Source organism: Cupressus sempervirens, chromosome 1, assembly GCF_028749045.1.
Source record: "Cupressus sempervirens isolate cs-2001-9-10 chromosome 1, ASM2874904v1, whole genome shotgun sequence".
NCBI classification, from domain to species: Eukaryota; Viridiplantae; Streptophyta; class Pinopsida; order Cupressales; family Cupressaceae; genus Cupressus; species Cupressus sempervirens.
Genome location: NC_143118.1, coordinates 890,375,452 through 890,396,231, shown reverse-complemented (window position 1 = coordinate 890,396,231; position 20,780 = coordinate 890,375,452). Strand labels below are relative to the sequence as shown.

Here is a 20,780-nt window from a genome sequence, read left to right as displayed (position 1 = left end):
TTCTGATAGCATTATCCTTCATCAAGGGAAGTATACATTAGATATTTTGAAGAGATTTGGAATGTGGAATTGCAAGTCTATGTCTTCTCCAATGGAAACTAATCTACATAAACTTAAAGAAGCAGCAGCCGAATCACCTTCCATAGATTCTACTCTCTACAGATAGATGATTGGGTCCCTAATGTACTTGGTAAATGCAAGACCTGATATTTGCTATGCTATTAATGCCTTAAGTCAGTTTATGTGTGAGCCAAAGGAGATTCACCTAGTTGCAGTCAAACACATTATTAGATACTTACAAGGCACTCTTAATCTTGGGCTCAAATATGAGAAAATTGATTTAGATTTACACAGATTCACTGACTCAGATTGGAGTGGAAGTGTTAAAGACAGAAAAAGTACTTCAGGATGTTGTTTCAGTTTAGGATCAGAATTGATATCTTAGATATGTAGAAAACAGTCTTTAGTAGCACAAAGCTCTACAGAAGCCAAATACATTGCAGCAGCGGTGGCCTCTCAAGAAGCAATTTGGCTTAGAAAGTTACTTGTGGGATTATTTGGGCAAGCTATGAATCCTACGATTATTCATTGTGATAATCAGAGTTCCATCAAGCTTTCAATGAATCCAGTTTTTCATGACAGGTCCAAGCATATCAAAATTCCTTGCATTATGTAAGAGATATGGTAGACAGGAATACTGTAAAATTAGAATACATTTGCACTACAGATCAGACAGCAGATATTCTCAGCAAACCTCTCTCTAGAGTGAAGATAGATCACTTCAGAAAAAGACTTGGTATGGTTGAATTGTAATTCATTCATATTCTTTAAATTATTAATAAAATAATTTTATTGTCAAGCTATTGACTGTTATGGACTCCACCATCTATATTCATTATTTAAGAGGTGACGATCTCTGAAGTAATGAATACTTTTATAAAAGACATTATGAGAAATGACGATTTCTCAGATAATGTATTGAACAGTTTAGAACTGTTGGATCTAGATGAGTTTAAGATCATTTGTGAAATAAGCATTTCCATGTCTATGAATCACAACTTGGATAAAGGAAGAATTTATTCTTCAAACTTTATCCTATGTTTTGGTAGATCTTAACTCAAGATCAAGTTGTGATATAGGATTGCCAGTTCCTATGAGTCATAGCCTAGATAAATAAAGAATTTACTTGTTCTTTGGATTTTATCCTATGTGTATTGCATTACATGCAACACTGATATCACTAGTATAAGTGATAAGTCATATCACAAGGTGGTTATATGACTCAGTATCATGTGTTACATGATACCATTTGCTCAGAAGATTCAAATAGATATAGAGTATCAATTTATGTTTATTCATCGTAATTGATGATGCTAGATATTGATAAGTGAGCATCACCTAGATCCAATGAGTGCTTAGTGTTCCAATTATTCTCATGAGAGATGGATTCATGTTGAATCACTACTCATGAAACTTGGGTCAATGAGTTTGACTCAAAATCACACAGTTAAATCCTGATAGCAATATCACAACAATGCTAGATATGCTCTCTCAGTATGATTATCAAGTTAAGAGGCAGTGTTAAATATTTAACAGTGATATTCATACTGGTCTGAGAAGTGCAGATCACACCTTAATCTTCTCCACTTATACCATACAAAGGCATTTTATATATACTATAATTGACAAATAAATAGGGCGGCGACCCTTGGAGTAAACATGTTTTGTACTAACCATAACTAATTGTTATGTTAGTTAAACTTCTTGTTATCTCCTTTATAGACGCCAATTTATAGAAGTATTGTATGGGCCAACCTAGAGAGGGTCATGCCCTTTGGTCTTGGTATAAGGGGTGGGTGTTATTGTAGTCTAAGGACACACAATTAACATAAGTCTGCTCCTTCAAACAATACTGCCCCATAAGAATTTATTGCAGAGACAATTAAATTCAGAACAACATTCAATATTCTGATAACTCCTCCTACATTCAAAAGTTAAAGAAGATTATCTTCAGCAACCTAAGGGTATTAGAAAAGTCTGATTTTATAACAGAATTTGCAGAAACTTTACAGAATCCTATTGAAAATCACCTTTGCCTTTCCCAAGCATCTATGATCTAGCTTTCAAGACTTTGTACAAGAAAAGCATAATTTTTTCCTTCAAAGCTCATTTTTGGACTCTTCCATCTTTCTTAGGTTGAGGGAAAATTGTATGAAAATGTTTATTACATTGCCCAATGGTGCACCCTTGGAATAGAATGTGCTCTTAGTCTTTGAAACTTCCAAATTTAGTACTCTTGATGGCATCTTGTAGAGATATTGGGTCAAGATCCTTGATCAAACCCCTGAGTTGCTCAACTAGTCCTAAAATAAGACGACGAGTCTCCTCTTTGTCACATCCCAAGCCATAACTGAAACTCATTGGAATTGTGCTGCATAATCACCCGCTATGCCATGTTGTTTCAATTGAGCCAATTCCTTAAAATTAGTCTCAAGGTTTTTCTACTAGATCTATCCATAAGTTTTTGTGTAAAATCGACGTAAATAACAATATGACTATGTCCCTAGGTGATCATCTTGTCGTGCAACCGCTTGTAGATATTCCTTCCAAATGAAGAATTGTAAATTCAATGGCTTCCCTTCCAATATATTGCTGAATGAAAGATAGGTACCCAACTTTTGGACCCAAGCTCATGCAGTACTTCTCCTAGATCCATCAAAAGGGGGAAGAGTCAAAGCTGTTCAACTGAACAACAAATCTTTGTGGAGCTTCTTCGGGACTTCTATATCCACTGTTGGTCCACTCCTAGGTCTGAAATTGGAAGAATTTGCAAATGTAATTTGAATTCTAATGTTTGGATCAAAGCTTATGTACTCATCCATGCAAGCATTGATGTCATATGTTGTTAAATTCTATTCTTCTACTTCTAGTGGTCCCTCTTGTCAAGGTAAAAAAGGCGGGTTGAAAGAGTCTGGCTGCTGATCCAGCTACAGCTCAACTATGAGATTTTGTGCAGGTGTGGTGGTATTTAAAGTGGCATTCATTTGTCGTATCATCTGGATGAGTAGCTAATTCGTCTGATTCTGTTTTTGGACAAAGGCATAATCTGCCATCTTTTTCTTACCTCTACCTTCTATTCCAGCACTTATTTCTGTTTATATAACCTCCAACATTTTTTCCTCCCTTTCTAAAAACCTCAAGTCTCTTTGGCTCAGCTGCGTGCATTCAACAATTTCATCCTCAGGCTGACAGGACTGAAGCTCTGATAACATTGTGGTATCCCGGTTACTTGTCTACTTCCTTCTCCAAAAGTGAATGCATATACAAGCAGATGTCCTAAACAATTCACCAGTAGATAGACTTGCATTCAACTGCAAGATAATCCTGCAAATGACCTAATAGTACTATAGAAGGAAAATTAACTGCAAGGACCGGAAACAATTTTTGTAAGCATCCTACGTTACTCAGTGCACTGATATAAATTTCAGAAAATACTGGTAGTCAGTAGTTTGATGTTCACTAATGCAATACAATGCTTTAATCAATGAAGTCCAACGACACAACTTGTATCACTGATGGAAATGGATTAGCCACAAAATTACTGGTAATCAGTAATTTCAATATTCAATAATGCCATACATTGCTTTAATCAATATTTTTGGAAAGTGAATTCTGCTGTGTCATTTTTAACATGAAATGGAGCAGTCGGGTTCAATGAGTAGTTATTGGATTTTGGCTATAAATCCAATGTTGAGTTTGGCAAATGTATGACAGATTTTGTAGTGGGCAGTTGCTCCAAAAAAATTATGTTGTGTTGCTACGTAAAACTTCCGCATGTTGAAGAAGTACTAGATAGCAGAAGTTTGGTTCTCATTGAACAATGATATTCTTACTATGAATGAAATCTGAGTGCTCATATTCTGTCAGGTCTTTTCCATAAAAAACTAAATTATATGGTATTTGTTATTTTTTATGGTGGTTTTAGACATTGTAATTTTGGAGTAGCTATTTGAAAAAAACATTAGTGAGATAATGATAATCACTCCTTTGACGATAAACATTGGCGTGCATGGACCTTGAGCCTCATCAGTTCAAAATCAAAGAAACAAAACACGAATTCTTCAATTTATAGACACCTTTGATACGCAAATATTCAAATCCCTCACAATAAAATTCCTTGCTAAACATATTCCACAAGTAATCAAAGATATAGTACGTAAATAGTAGATTTGTAAGGTATTGCCAAGGTTTCCGTCAATGCTTTTGATGACTTTTGCAATATAGTAATTTTAGTTCAAATGAAAAAATATCATCAACTATCAGAAGCTAGAAATAAAATTATTAAAGGTTGTCATTACATACATTCGTGATTAACTAAAATCATACGGAACTTAATCTACAACTGCTTAGCTAAATATTAATTTAGTTTATTTAGTTATGAAAAAACAATATTTTTTTTAAAGATATTGTAACCTGCTATTCCATCAGTTTGGGTTTCTCTCACAGTTCTTTTCATTTGTCTTTGCCTAGGTTTCAGCAATGTTGTATGATCCCATTAGGTTGTCCTCTCATAAATCCATATTGGTTGAGTAAGAGTTTTTGTTAACGTACGACTATCGCTAGCACTTGGCTATCATACTATGAATTATGGGATTGGATGACCATGAAAACTCTTTTTGGTTTGCTGGTCACTCCAGTTATTCTATACGGATGTGAAGTGTGGGGCGGTAATATGTCCGAACAGAAATGGCGGCAAGTAGAAAGAATTCAAAAACACTTCATCACATGCAATCTTAAAGTCAAGACCACAATTCTGTATGAAATCCTTTTGGCGGAGGTGGGTTCCTTTCCATTAGAAGCCGTTGCATTGGTCCAGATGCTAAGCTATTTAAAGAAAACCCAAGGTCTAGAAACACATCGTTGGCCCAAGTTGGTCATAGAGGAAAAACTTGTGAGACGGAAAAGCACATGGATGAAGCAAAATGACAAATGGATGCGAAAATGGGATATCAACATCCAAACTTGCCCGGATAACATTAAAGAAATAAAGAAGTTTGTCAATGAAAAATTCAGCAATATTCTGTGGACAAGACACATAGGGCGGAAAAAATCTTATTACATAAAAGAATTTAATCCCACTTCTAGTCATGATGAAAGGGTCTATATAAGAGCACCTATTAACTGGAAAGCAAAAATGTTGATGGCACAACTTAGAACTAGTTCACATCAGCTTCGATGTGAAACTGGTAGATGGCAAGTTCCAAAGGAAGAGTGGGCAGACAAAACATGTTTATTCTGTAATATGGGAACAGTTGAAACAGAGCAGCACTTTGTCAAGGAGTGCCTGGCTGACAACGACATCAGGTCTGATTATACAAAAATACTGCAAAACAAGGACTTCAACTATTTATTCGAGGAAGATCAAGTGAAGAGAACAGCGGATTTGATTATCAAACTTCAGAGAAGGAGAGACAAGTTAACCAAAACTTTGCAACTGACTAGTTTCGCTCCTGACTCGGGAGGGTGATTGCGTGGGTCCCATAGACTACTTTAGTCTCGTGGACATCATTAAAATCTATCATATCATATCATATCACTATTCTTCAGTCCGATTTCTCAACAATTTGTTTCTTCATTCTTTATTGTCTGGATAACAGTCTGGAAACAGCTGCACTTGGCAGGAAATACTTTCATTTCATATGCAAATTAATTTGAGTCCAAAAATATTGAATATCTTGCAAAAAGCATATTCCAAATGACAACTCGATTATCTTTACCATGTAAAACATCCCTTATTGTTTAATTATAATCTAATGTAGACCAGCAGTTGCAGATGCTGAGGGACGTTTTCATTTAATACAAAATACAGACTTGAATTTAAACAACTAAAAATCCTGCTTAACTTAATAGCCAAAAGATTTAACCATAGAACTACCTAAGTCCAATCCACCAAGTAGAAAGAAAGTTGAGGATGTTTGGCAAATATTAGCCTGGTTCCAAAATAGAATGAGTTCAATCCAAAACACAGCTGAATCGCCTGCTAAAATTTGTAATATAAGTGATAACCGTCACAAATCCTAGTTATATTACTACCCTACCATGTATGGAGAGAGTTGCAGAATCTGGCAGTACACAGAACAGAACTACAAACTGAATTTGATCCAAACCAATAAGGGCAATCGCTTCCGTAAGCTTATATAATACAAATGGTACCCATGTGATCAATCCAACGTACATAACCAAATTCACAATACCAACCTAGTGCAGAGAATATTTGGTGAATTAGATGCCAAGGATTACCTTAGATAATGACCTGTTCCACACGGTCACATTGAATCCATTCTTGAGCAGGTTGATTGCCATTGCTTTGCCCATTATACCCAAGCCCAAGAAACCCAACTCCATGTCTTTTCTTCGAGAACTAAAAATTACCCTTGATTTTATGTGGAGTATGGCCGAGCAGGAATGATGGCGCTGTAACTGTAGTATCTTCCTGTTTCCCTGTTATATGTGATCGTAATAAAACGTGGATTCCACAAGGAGCAAATAAAACATTTCACATCTTTTTTCCTGAAACTCCCAAGATCACTGTCCAAGGTGGAGTTTTTTAATTTAAAGATTTATATGATATTATTCTAAAATAAAAACAATTCACTAGCACTCTTGTCTTGGTGTGTCGTGGATATGTGGAAGGGAGGTGTGGCAGGTCAATTACGAATAGTTTTGGTCTATCCTTTGTATAAATTTGTGTGTGATATATGGTCAATTGGTAGGCTACGTAGGAAATGACGTTGTATATGCAAAAATGTTTCAATGGAGAAATGATAGCTTGAAATAAACCATTTGTCCACCTACAAGGACCGAGATGTGGTTTAAACAAAACATTTGAATTACACATATACATAAGGGAGATAGGAGGGAGATTGATAAGTTGGAATTTCTATAGTTGAAAGGGCTAGGGGAGGAAGTTGTTTAGAAATTGCTTAAGACGTGTAATTTTTCATTGAATGCTTACTAAGCTATAGAATTTGTGTGGGTTTCACTCCCTTGCTAATGACCCACAATATCATATTTTCTCATTTCTCTTATTTACACCCTTTTTCTCACTTATGAGTCTTATATTATAGTATGCTATAATTTTCCTTACACTTCTTCGCCTCTATTTTAAAATACAACCTTATGACTATGTAGATGTGATTCAATTTTGATAGATTTTAAGCTTAAATTGTTCTAAAGCCCATGAATCCTTACTCCATTAATAAATTTTATGCCTTGATAAATCAATTTCTAAAACAACTTAATATTATTTTTCATTTTTTATATACAACTTGTTGTAGAATGTTTAATCAAATTTAAATAATATGTATTATCAAGCAATAAATTGAATATAATATTGAAAGAAACAAGTGAAAATTGGTAGACATAGGGGCTAACATTTGTTACCCCAATGGCGAGAAAATCGATCTTCGAGGGTGCGTATAGGAGCTAATGTGGTTTTACTAGGTTGCATTGGGGTCACATCATTATTTAAGCACGTGTATGTTGATGAAACAAAAATAAAGGACTTAGATGCCTAAAATAAAGTTTTAAAATATTATACAGCGCAATTGATGGGTTTGATAGACCCTGCTAACCCAAAGGTCACATTATAAGCAACACTAGAGGCATGAGCAACACTCTCACAAGTAGTTCTTTTTCAAAGCCTATGAGGAGTGGAAACAAGAAGTGGAGGAGCTCGACAAAGACACCATAAGGCGACTCGCTTTTGTAGTATGCTTAAAGAGAACATTGCTCTAAATCACATGATCACTAATGAGTGGATCATAGGTATCAATGAGACAACATTGACATAGGGTGATTTCTCCCTATTTTGAGGATAATGAGGTAGGCCAGATTAAATAAATTGATAGAAGCGACATTTTTTTAGAGAGTAGGAGTAGACAAGTACAACACATGGTTGAGGGTTATTAGATTAGCCATAAAATATTACAATAAGAGGAAGGGGCTCATTAAGAAGAAAAGAGAAGCATCTATGCAATTAGTACAATCCATTGAAGAATTTGTCGTCTTTGGCGTGCCACTTGTATCAAGATGAAGACAAAGAAAAAACCTACAACATAAATAATGTTGTCTAGGAGTTCAAGGGAAAGATGGAAAGAATTGACACTAAAGTAGATGTTGATTGGGTCTAGGCTATGAAAAGAGAATTAATAGATATCAAAAAAGAAGTGCAACAATTCTAATAAGCAGGGAAGCACCTTCAAAGCTTTTGGAAAAAAATAGCTAACTCCCATGTCCTCTATTTGTCAAAATTTTGAATAAGTTACCCTGACTTGGTACCCCATGTTCAAGAAAAAAAAATTACGTTCTTTTATTCTTTTATAATAATTGATGAACATTAAGCCATGTTTTGTTTGAAGTGGTGAATCTTGGACATTTGAAACTCCATCACGATGTTGTTTCAAATGTCTCTAGTTGCCTATGAGGTTAACCACATAAAGTGATTTAGTTTCCTCGTGGTCCAACTCATTCTTTGTGCTAAAAAAATTGGATTTGGGTATCCAAGTTTTTGTTGCAATCAACCTAGAGTTCTCCCAAAATGTTAGGGAATATTTTTGGGTTAAAATGGTCTCTTTTTTAGTTGCAAGCATGAAAAACTCAAACTCATAATGCAATACAATAGTCTAGGAGTAGATTTCAATTGTTAATATGTAGTTTTATTTTGTTATGCCCATAAATCCTAGATATAGGTTTTCCAATTTTGAAGTTTGAAAACTATGAAAATCCAATTTTAGATTGTAATAAGAGTCAAAAATTTTGCAATAAAACAACAAATACAATTGGTCTTGCAATCTTGGTTTGAATCTATGCTAATTTTGTGAGATTGGAACATAACTTCTTATTCAAGAGTGAAATGTATGTTCTTTGTGATTTATTTTGCTTTCACTAAGTTAGTGTTAGTTGCAATCAATTTTCTTGTAGTGGTGAATGAATGGAGCTAATTGAATCTACTATGTGTTGAAGAATGTATTTTTCTTGCATGTGTGCACGAATGGATATGGTTGAATGATCTGGTGATTGTCAAAAATCGTTATTTTAATTTCCTTAGATGATTTCACTTGGGTAGTTTAAGTTAAGAGATTCCAATTTATGCATTTCAAGTTTTAAAGATTAGATTTGTTATTTCTTATGCAAGTTAAGATTGCTCATGGTTGACTTCTATAGGAGTTTCTTATTATTTGATTCAAGTTTCTTGTTAATCTCAAATATTTTGATTTTTTTTAAAATTTGTAATTGTTGAATAGGAATTATATTATTAGAAATTTACTTCAATGTAAATTTTTAGTTTTAGATATTAAAAAAGAAATTAAAAAGGTGGAAGCATAAATTGTCAATTTTTTGCTTAATGAACTAGCAAAGTCTTACCTCGTGTTTACACATAAATCTTCACTAATATCGCAATGCAATTGTGAGCCAATTGCTAATAACCATGGGAACAATTCTTATCATTCTTTCAAGAGTGGGATCTAACCTTCTCATCCATTTCATTGTATCATTCTAACACAAAATTCAACAAACTGGTGCCTGGAGGGGGTCCAATAGAGAGAAGGTTGAAAAATGTCATTTCTTTCTCACCTGAGAAATACATATGGGTCCTCAGATCATCTCCTAAGAAATTTGAATCTATAGAACTCACCCTTCATTGAAAGACCCAAAAAGACAAGGGTAAATCTTGAAAAAACATCCCTAATACTCACAATTTAGAATGTACATCCACCCATTCAAATGGTATTTTTCACTAATCCTCAAAGCTCACCTTTGAGTCTGAATAAATTATCACATTACTTGCCTAAAAAATATGATAAATCATGTCCTAAGCTCATATATGGAAAGTCTAAGACAACAAATTATCGCATCCATAAGATATATGTAATCAAAAAGACAGTGTTTATCAAGATGTGTCTCATCTCTTATTCCCTTACATGCTTGGGAAATTTGCATACAAGTTGTATTTGAACTACCTAGTAAATCCATTACCACTTGGGTAGAATTCAAAACCAAATTATTGGATCAATTCAAAGTTTATGTGGAACCTTCAAGTTTGCCTCACTATGTTGCATCTTGTAGGAAGGTCCCAATGAACCTATTGCCATGTTTATCATTTCCACGAGATGCATCAAAATCTACAGGTTTCTTACTTCATGCTCATTGACACCTCAACTAAAGTTTATCTTAGATCTTTGGATCTATTGAAATCATTTTTCCTCAAAAGGTTCCCTCCCCAAACCATTGGCATATTAGAAATGGTATATAATGAAGTCATTGTGTTATGGAGCAAATGGAAAGTTAGGGGTAGTTTGGATTTCTACTGTCATTTACAAACCCAATTGTAACGAACTGGATTCTATCAATAAATCATGCTTTGACAAATCACACACCATTCTTGAGCCCAAGCCTTGTTACTCTCACAAACATACCACCTCTAACAATAATATTTATGGGGCATAAAGTTCACAAAATCACATTTTTTTAACATCGAGCATTATCCTCTTGTGCGTATGAAAACCACCTTGCATATGAACTTCAATCCATGAAGAAGACTCTTGTGCAGGTGATTAGTGAAATAAAAGGCTGAAATTCAGCACAAATGTAGCTATGAATGCATACTTCCATCCATTCACTGCCCAAAATTTGTATTTGCAGGATTTGAATGAGAATAATAACACATAACAACAAATCTGTGATGCAGGAGCATCCAGAGGTATAAGGGAAATCCTGTGTCACCCAAAAAAATATACTTAGACTTAGTTTATGTTTCATGTGTTTTCATTTTTGGATACCCATTTGAGTCAAATAAAGGTTCCAACTCTCACAGTTCCACTATCAGTGTGTTTGAAAATCCTGAAAAAATAGGAGCATTTAATTGGGCCATCATTTTGGTAAACTAGAAGGTGTAAATTGGCTAGATGAATGTAATCATGATTTAGAGCATTCCAGAAAAAGAATCAGGTCAATAGGCCCCACGGTTTGAAAGTTATTGCAGTTTTTCGGGTTTTGGAGACCTCCTAAGAATGCTTCAAATTCAGGTTAGGGGGATTAAATGACCTCAAAAAGGGTCAAAAAATGGGGGACAAGCAAATCTTGTCCATAGGGCTATAGAGCGCTTCGAGAGCTTTCCGAAAATGCAAACGGTTCATCAATCGGAGCTACGGTTAAAAAGTTATGCCTCCCGAAAGTTCGGTTACCATTTCTATATTCTTCTAGATTTGCACCGACTTCTAACTCAGCTTTTGGAACCTTCTATTTGGTCGATGGATGCCTACTAGCAATTTCTAGAATGTATTCCTAGTCCTTAACCCTCTGGGGTCTATTTAAGGAGATTCCTAGCATTGTAAAAGGCAGTTTGGAGTGGAGTTTGAGAGGAGGTACTAAAAGGATAAATTATCTCCACATTTATGCTATTGTAAGCCCTTAGGGCATGTTTTGAAGTTTATTTTCTCTATACTAAATGTACTAGCTTATTTTTCAGTTAATACAATTTCTCTTTTCTGTTGTATCCATTCTGTTCTTGGGTTGTGGCCCCATCAAGTGGTATCAGAGCTGGTTTTCCTGAGTGTGTAGACAGAGCGCCAACTGTGAGGTAGTTTGCACCAGGACTGTGTGGTTGTGGGTTTGAGTTAAGAAGATGCCTCCACGAAGAGAGCATGGCAGAAGGGCCAGAGCTATTAATCCTGAGGAGGTTAGAGCCCTCCAAAGGTAGGTACAAGCATTGCAGGAGGAGCTCCGTAGAGGAGCAAATGTTGCCGCAGGTGATGACAGTGAGGATGACAATGAAGAAGAAGTAATGGGACCAGAAGGGGAATTTGACGGGGAAGTTTTGAATCATGTAGAGGAAAGGCTTTTTAGGGCCATTACTAAGTTTGGGAAAAGACCTACAATTGAAGTGGGTGTATTTTCAGGAAATTTGAAACTAGATGAGTTGATCGATTGGATCAATGAACTGGAAGAATACTTTGAGTATGAGGATATCAGGGACCCATATAGGGTTAAGTTTGCAAAGGCCAAACTGAAAGGCCATGCCAAAATCTGGTGGCAAGAGGTTCAATTGGAAAGAAACAGAAGAGGAAAGGAGAAGATCACAAGATGGGATTGCATGGTGGACAAATTGAAGAAGCAATTCATTCCTGTGGACTATGAGCTTGATTTGTTTAAGAAGATGCATGGGTTAAAGCAAGCAGGAAGATCAGTCCAAGAATATACAGAGGAATTTTATCGACTCTTGATTAGAGCGGGACATGCAGAAGCAAATAAGGAGAAGGTTGCTCGTTATATCAATGGGTTGCGACCTAGCATCCAGGAGGAATTAAGTCTGGTAAGAATGACCAGCGTTGAAGAGGCATACCAGTTTTCCCTACGAGTTGAAGAGAAGTTGAATAAAAGGTTTGAAGGAAGACAAAGAGGGCGCGGTCAAGGAGGAAGGGGAAGCGGTAGATCATCTGGAGGCCGCAATGAAACCCAAAAGAAAAATGAAGATGTGGGTACTAGCAGGAACCAGAGGAATGAGGGTTTCAACCGCTCCCATGATCAAGACTTTGGAAATCAGAGGGGAAGAGGTAGAGGACGTGGACAAGGAAGAAGAGGCTTCCGTGGTACCTATTTCCATTGAAATGAAGAAGGTCATCGTGCCTTTGAATGCCCTCAACGACAAGGAAGGACAGATAGGAGAGCTGAGGGCCAAGCTAGGGTTGCTCATGTGGATGAGGATGCACAATCATCACATTCAGAGGATGCAAAAAGAGGAGAGACCTTGGTAAATGAAAGAGTCCTACTAAGTGGTGAGATTGAACCAGGACAACGGAGGAGTTTGTTCCATACCAGATGCAAGTGTGAGGATAAATGTTGTGATGTGATCATTGATGGTGGTAGCACTGATAACTTGGTCTCAAAAGAGATGGTCTCTAAGCTGAAGCTCAAGAGGGAGAAACATCCCCAGCCCTATCGGATTGCTTGGGTAAAAGATGATCATAAGGTCCTGGTAAGTGAACAATGTTTAGTGAAATTCAAAATTGGGAGTTACCATGATGAAGTTCTCTGTGATGTTATTTCGATGGATGTTTGCCATCTATTGTTGGGTAGACCATGGCAGTTTGATAGACATGCAGTACATGATGGACATGCAAACACATACTCTTTGACAAAGGATGGAGTTCACCACAAATTGAAGCCCATGAAAAAGGAAGGTGAAAAGGTATGTAGCAGTGCTAGGATTTGTCTTGTTGATGAAAGGAAGTTTTTAGATGGCATGAAACATCAACATATGTGCTATGCTTTGATTCCTAGGAAAGATAAAGAAGGTAGTAGTGAAATACCACTTGAAGTTTCAGATTTACTAGGGGAGTTTGGAGATATTATCTTTGATAATGTTCCAGATGGATTGCCACCAGTAAGGCAAATCAGTCATCAGATAGATCTGATTCCAGGAGCTAGTTTGCCTAACAAGGCTACTCACAGGATGAATCCTATTGAAATAGAGGAGCTAAATAGACAGGTTCAGGAGCTGTTGAGGAAGTGCTTGATTCGAGAGAGCCTGAGTCCATGTGCAGTACCTATAGTACTCGCACCAAAGAAGGATGGAGAGTGGAGGATGTGTACAGATTCTCGAGCTATAAATAGGATCACCATCAAGTACCGGTTTCCTTTGCCAAGGATGGATGATCTTATGGACTGCTTGAGTGGAGCTCAGTACTTCACAAAGATAGATCTGAAGAGTGGTTATCACCAGATACAGATTCGAGAAGGAGATGAGTGGAAAACAGCCTTCAAGACCAAGGAGGGTCTTTATGAGTGGTTAGCCATGCCCTTTGGATTGACGAATGCCCCAAGCACCTTCATGCGGCTCATGAATGAGGTACTTAAGAAGTTCTTGGGAAAATCTGTTATTGTTTATTTGGATGATACTTTAATTTTCAGCAAGACTTTGGAAGAACATTTATTGCATATTCGTAGTGTCCTTGAAAGGCTAAGGGAAGAGAAATTGTTAATTAATCTGAAGAAGTGTATCTTTGCAAAAAGGGAGTTAGTCTATTTGGGGTTTGTTATATCACCTGAAGGTCTCAAAATGGATCCAAAGAAGGTAAAAGCCATCTTGGAATGGCCTACTCCAAGGTCTGCTACTGAGGTAAGATCATTTCATGGTCTGGTTAGTTTTTACAGGAAGTTTATTACGAATTTTAGTGGCATATGTGCACCCCTAATTGATACAATAAGAGGGGATAGAAAAGAGTTCAAATGGACTGCAGTAGCTGCGAGAAGTTTTGAATTGCTGAAGAAGAAGGTGACAAAACAGCCTGTGTTGGCACTTCCAGATTTTAGAAAGGTTTTCCAGGTGGATTGTGATGCTAGTGGCAGCGCTATTGGGGCTGTATTAAGCCAAGAAGGTAAGCCTATTGCATATTTTAGTGAAAAATTGAATGATGCAAAGAAGAAGTATTATGTTTATGATCAAGAGTTCTATGCAATAGTTCAGACCTTAAAGAAATGGAGGCATTATTTATTGCCAAAGGAATTTGTTTTGTATACTAATCATCAGGCATTATAGTACCTAAATAGCTAAGGTAAATTGAATCAGAGGCATATGAAGTGAGTAGAGTTCTTGCAGAGCTATACATTTGTGTTGAAGCATAGAAGTGGAAAATCTAACAGGGTTGCAGATGCACTAAGTAGGAGACAATTGTTACTTACAGTAATGCAGGTTGAAGTAGTTGGGTTTGATGAACTCAAGAATTTGTACCCCGAGGATCCTAATTTTGCTGAAGCATGGAAAGCTTGTAAAGAGCCTGTTGCTGTAGATAGAACCAAGTGGTTAGACTATTTGATTCAGGATGGCATGTTGTTCAAGGGTAGTCAATTGTGCATTCCAAGGAGTTCCATGAGGGAAAATTTGATTAAGGAGAAACACAGTGGAGGGATGGCAGGACATTTTGGTCAAGATAAGACCATTGCCATTCTTAGAGAACATTATTTTTGGCCTCAAATTTCACAGGATGTGAAGAAGTTTGTACAGAGTTGCCAGGTTTGTCAAGTTGCCAAGGGGTTTAGTCACAATACTAGCCTATACCAGCCATTTCCTGTTCCATCAAGGCCATGGGAGGACATAAGTATGGATTTTGTTCTTGGATTGCCAAGGACACAAAGGAGTAATGACTCAGTATTCGTGGTGGTTGATAGGTTCTCCAAAATGGCACATTTCATTCCATGCCACAAAACTCATGATGTTGTCCATATTGCAGACTTGTTTTTCAAAGAGGTGGTAAGACTACATGGTCTTCCAATGAGTATAGTTTCTGACAGAGATACTAAATTTGTGGGGTATTTCTGGAGGACATTGTGGAAAAAGTTGATAACAGACTTGAAATTCAGTTCCACGCATCACCCGCAGACTGATGGCCAAACAAAAGTGGTAAACAGAAGTTTGGGCAATTTGCTAAGATGTTTAGTTGGGGATAAGCCCAAGGGATGGGATTTGATTCTACCACAAGTAGATTTTGCTTACAACAACTCTATAAATAGGAGTACTGAAAAATCACCATTCCAAATTGTATATGGGAGTAGCCCAAGGACTGCACTAGAGCCGAGGAAGATAGAACAAGGGGAGAGGACAAGTGTTGAAGCTGAAGAATTTGCTGAACATATCAAGCGTCTACATGAGGAGGTTCAAGCACACATTACCAAGATGAATCAAGAGTATAAAGCTAGGGCTGATAAAAGGAGAAGACATAAGGAATTCCAAGTAGGGGATCTAGTCATGGTGCACTTACGAAAAGAAAGATTTCTAGCCGGTACTTACAACAAGCTGAAAATGAAAAAAATTGGCCCCTGCAAAATTTTGAAGAAACATGACTTAGGAAATGCATATAAGGTGGAGCTACCAGATGGTATTCACATTTCTCCAATTTTCAACATTGCAGATTTAACAGAGTATCATGATGATGGTGCAGACGAGGAGCTGGTGTTAGAGCCATGTCCGATTCCTGCTTCTAAGAAGGAGGAGATCGAAGACATTCTAGATCATCGTGTGGGTAGGAGTACCAGAAACAGGTAGTATGAAGAGTATTTGGTCAAATGGAAAGGACAACCGATTGAGGACTCAACTTGGATTTCAGCAGCTGAAGTTTCCCATTTGAAATTTCCTCTACCATTCATAAAGTGACAGGGTCACTTTTCAATCTACCCTGGGTGTCTGATGCAGGAGCATCCAGAGGTATAAGGGCAATCCTGTGTCACCCAAAAAAATATACTTAGACTTAGTTTCTGTTTCATGTGTTTTCATTTTTGGATACCCATTTGGGTCAAATAAAGGTTCCAACTCTCACAGTTCCACTATCAGTGTGTTTGAAAATCCCAAAAAAATAGGAGCATGTAATTGGGCCATCATTTTGGTAAACTAGAAGGTGTAAATTGGCTAGATGAATGTAATCGTGATTTAGAGCATTCCAGAAAAAGAATCAGGTCAATAGGCCCCATGATTTGAAAGTTATTGCAATTTTTTGAGTTTCGGAGACCTCCTAAGAATGCTTCAAATTCATGTTAGGGGCATTAAATGACCTCGAAAAGGGTCAAAAAATGGGGGACGAGTGAAGCTGTCCATAGGGCTATAGAGCGCTTCGAGAGCTTTTCGAAAATGCAAATGGTTCGTCAATCGGAGCTACAGTTCAAAAGTTATGCCTCCCGGAAGTTCGGTTACCGTTTCTGGATTCTTCTAGATTTGCACCGACTTCTAACGCAGCTTTTGGAACTTTCTATTTGGTCAGTGGATGCCTACTAGCAATTTTTAGAATGTATTCCTAGTCCTTAACCCTCTGGGGTCTATTTAAGGAGATTCCTGGCATTGTAAAAGGCAGTTTGGAGTGGAGTTTGAGAGGAGGTACTGAAAGGAGAAATTATCTCCACATTTATGTTATTGTAAGCCCTTAGGGCATGTTTTGAAGTTTATTTTCTCTATACTTAATGTACTAGCTTATTTTTTAGTTAATATAATTTCCCTTTTCTGTTGTGTCCATTATGTTCTTGGGTTGTGGCCCCATCAATCTGGTGGAAAGAGATTTGTACAATAGAGGTCAAACCATCCTTGTAATACATGTCCCAACAATGTGGGTGCCCTCTCAAATAATGAAAATGTCTATGAATGTGTTGATGTAAATTTTGTAAAATTTACAAGTGGATTTCATAATGATATTATGTGCAAAAATGGTCCATACAATGATTCACCTCTTACCCTAAAAAAGATTGCTAAAGATTTTAATGCTATGACACTTGATTCATATGTTTCAAAAGTAATATGGTTTGTAAACAATACCCCCTAAGAGGATGAATTCATATTTCTCTTTGAGACAAAAAATGAACCTGAATATTCAGAGTACATGCATTTTAGAATAACAAATACAATAATTATAATATGAGGATTAAGAAATAACCTCTTAAAGATGGAATTCCTCTTACAATGTAGTCAACTCCACCTAACCCTCATGTCAACAATAATCCAACACCACCTAAAGGGGCAAGTACTATTAAAATGTTGTTGGTGAATACTCTCATGGTAGCTAAAAGCTTCACTCCAATCTTATAAAAGTATTGAGGGGTAGAATAATGGAAAAGGACAAGGGAAAAAATCTCCATGTATGACATGTTGTAGACTTGTCCTTTATAGAGGGAGGCATTGTTAAAGTCCCTTGACTACTTGAAACATAGATCTCCCAACACCATATTTTGCACTTCTGTGTCAAATGTGAATGCAACTGGGGCATTTCCTACTATGTTTAAGGATAAAATAGAGGTACACCCATTTTCATTAAGTCTACAAATTTTTGGGAATAACTTGCACAATTGCTTGATAGACTGAGAGATTCTTGCAAAGTTATGTCACACTCTATATGCCAAAATCTTGGGATGGTCCCTTAACCTACCAACAAAGTTGTTATATACAATTTGATAAGAAAAAGGTGAAATTTGTAGTTATCCTCAAGAATTTTCACATACTATTGGTGGTTGTTATGAAAATCCAAGAATACATTTATATCCATATGTTAAACATACCTGAAATGTAATGCCTTGGCCGGATATCCTTGGAAACAAGGATGAAATACAAGCTAATTTTTTTTTTTTGAACAAGTATGAATGCACACGACAGCAACATACATGGATCACAAAGATCACAACAAAAGACTTAACCACCATCCTGACAACCAACAAATCTCTAAACGCCACTATTGACCAAAATGATCGATGATGAAGAATGCATAACTAAATTCAAATCAAACACATTTCGAATTCAAAATGCGAGACCAAAGGACTGAAGAATGCCTAAGAGGGTACCTCAAACAACTCTTAAAAAGTTTGGATCAAACTGAAAAGTGCCTGATGCCTACCCGCACAGGTTTTTTGCAAAATTCCATGCAATAATTTAATATAGCACTAGAAAGTATCGTACGACATTCCTTAAAAAGGAGGGTGACACTTTTTGGGACTGGGCGATACTTCTCTCAAAGGCGTGCAATACTTTAAGGGTATCGTAGGATAGTTCTTACAAGGAGGTGTGATATTGGAAAGTATCGCATGATATTTCTCCAAGAGGTGTGCGATAGATATAGGGGATGCACGACACAATTTCAATGGGCATGCGATACAATATTGTATCGCACCATGTTGATAAATGGTCGCCAAGAAACTTAAGAAAACACTTAAAGACAAACAACAGACTAAAACTGAGTATAAAACCTCCACACCGAGGAATACCGGATCCACATAAATCGAGGAATGAACACTCGAGTGCATAAATAACAAGGAAAGAGGAACATCTAATCATCTAAACCAAAGTAGTAAAGAAAGTACTGAAAGAAATATCATAGTAAAAATAAACAACATCACAATGCATAGAAATAACATCGCAATGAACAAAACAACTAAGTATGTGGTTCCTTCCAACTATTAATAGCATCATAAGATCATCATGGATCCTAGCCATCCCTTGCATGTAACATCCCAAGCCACCGATCAGATTGTCGGTACTATCGTAATAGGGACGTCACTACTAAAACATGCTACAATATAAGCAAAAAGAAATCTAACATGCTAGTAGTAAAGCATAAGATAATCCTACAAGTAGATAACATCACCTATCACTTGCTAAACATCAATGAGCAATAGATATACCAACAAAGCAATTCACATCATCTAAACATATACTAAACATCATAATATAGGAATGCATCAAATAAACTAACATCATCTAAACATGATATCCAAGCGTTCCAATGAAAGCATAAATCACAAGAAAGCCTACTCTGGAACCCAAAGTACCAAGTGAAAACATCCAACAACAGTCACACTAGGATAAAAGACTCTCTGTACATCAGTCCCTAGCAGTGGTATAGGTAGCTACGCCTCCCAACCATGTGGCACCCGTAGGTCCACACCTATCGTGTTGATGGAGATAATGATCCAACCACAAACACACAAAACAATATCCATGGCTAACACTCACACTAGATAGTATGATGGTTGTAACTAAGAACCTAAGACAATGCAAGGAGTAAAGGTCCTAGTCAGACACTCAATAGGCTACTAAGTGGGGGCTGACATCATGGAGATTCGCTTGGCATCAACAAGCCCAAGCTAGTATTGGCAGCATCAACTTCCCAACAGAAGGCACACAATTATATGCAGCATCAAATTCCCAACAGAAGGCGCACAATTCCTCTTTTTAATTATCTTAAGTTTTATTACCAAACACACATTATATTTAGTTATCACTTATATAAAACTTCCTCTGGCAACTAGAAAATAGTTACCAAGCTGCAAGTTAGAAGCCCCTCCATATGCTACCCTACCCTACCCATGCTCATCCTATGACAAGTGCCCGTGGGCATGCATACTCCCATCCCAACCCACTGATCATAACTTCTGAAAGTACCACGAAAGATCAAGCCTCGCAAGTCACTCGAAAAATGTGTGTGCATGTACTCGTGTGGCGTACCACCATCATGAAGATCAAAACACAAGGACTGGATGAGAACACAATGCAAAAGATAACACCCAACTGAAAGCAACACGGGAGGATGGATTCTACACGAATCCTAAAACCAATAAAACCATACATTGTGAAATCACTCAACTGGCCTCAATTCGGGAGTGTGGATTCTACACGAATCCCAATGATGCAACAAGACCAAACATCATGAACTCACTCAACTGACCTCAATCTGGGAGTATGGATTCTACACGAATCCCAATGATGCAACAAGACCAAGCATCATGAACTCACTCAACCAACCTCAATCTAGGGGTATGGATTCTACACAAATCCTAATGTCCATGAAACAAAAGCAAAGGTCCAAAAGAAACAATAACACCAGGTATAAAATCACTCAACCAAACACAAAGTCAAGAGTACGGATGCGACATGCATCCCAATGCAACACAAAAGTGCAATAGTGGTCTGACCGATATCCAAATGGATCATCTAGGTCCATGACCCACATTGTGCCAAGAAACCCCAAGAAAATAAGGTGGCATGCAAAACGAGGTAAAAAACCCTAAATTTTGGAAAACTTCAAAATTAAAACCCATTTGTCCTTTGGGTACAAAAACCACACAAAAATCCAAAAATAATCGAGTTTGAACATCGTATGCAAAAATGGCCAGCATAATGGTGCAAAACCCCAAACCCTCATCCCAAAAAATAGGGAAATGTTTGCACCCGCCCAACTAGGTAGAACTAGCAT

The 20,780-nt window shown here is 37.0% G+C and overlaps 1 protein-coding gene across 1 annotated transcript in view; it reads right to left on the bottom strand.

Annotated features, from left to right (window-relative positions):
• Window positions 1-6,521, bottom strand: part of GLYR1 (glyoxylate reductase 1) — an 84,356-nt gene extending 77,835 nt beyond the window's left edge. Inside the window, exon 1 of the mRNA XM_089793045.1 lies at window positions 6,301-6,521. Within this exon, the coding sequence (XP_089649171.1) occupies window positions 6,301-6,405 (105 nt within the window). The 5' untranslated portion in view covers window positions 6,406-6,521. The remainder of the gene's footprint in view (window positions 1-6,300) is intronic.
• Window positions 6,522-20,780: the final 14,259 nt, after the last annotated feature.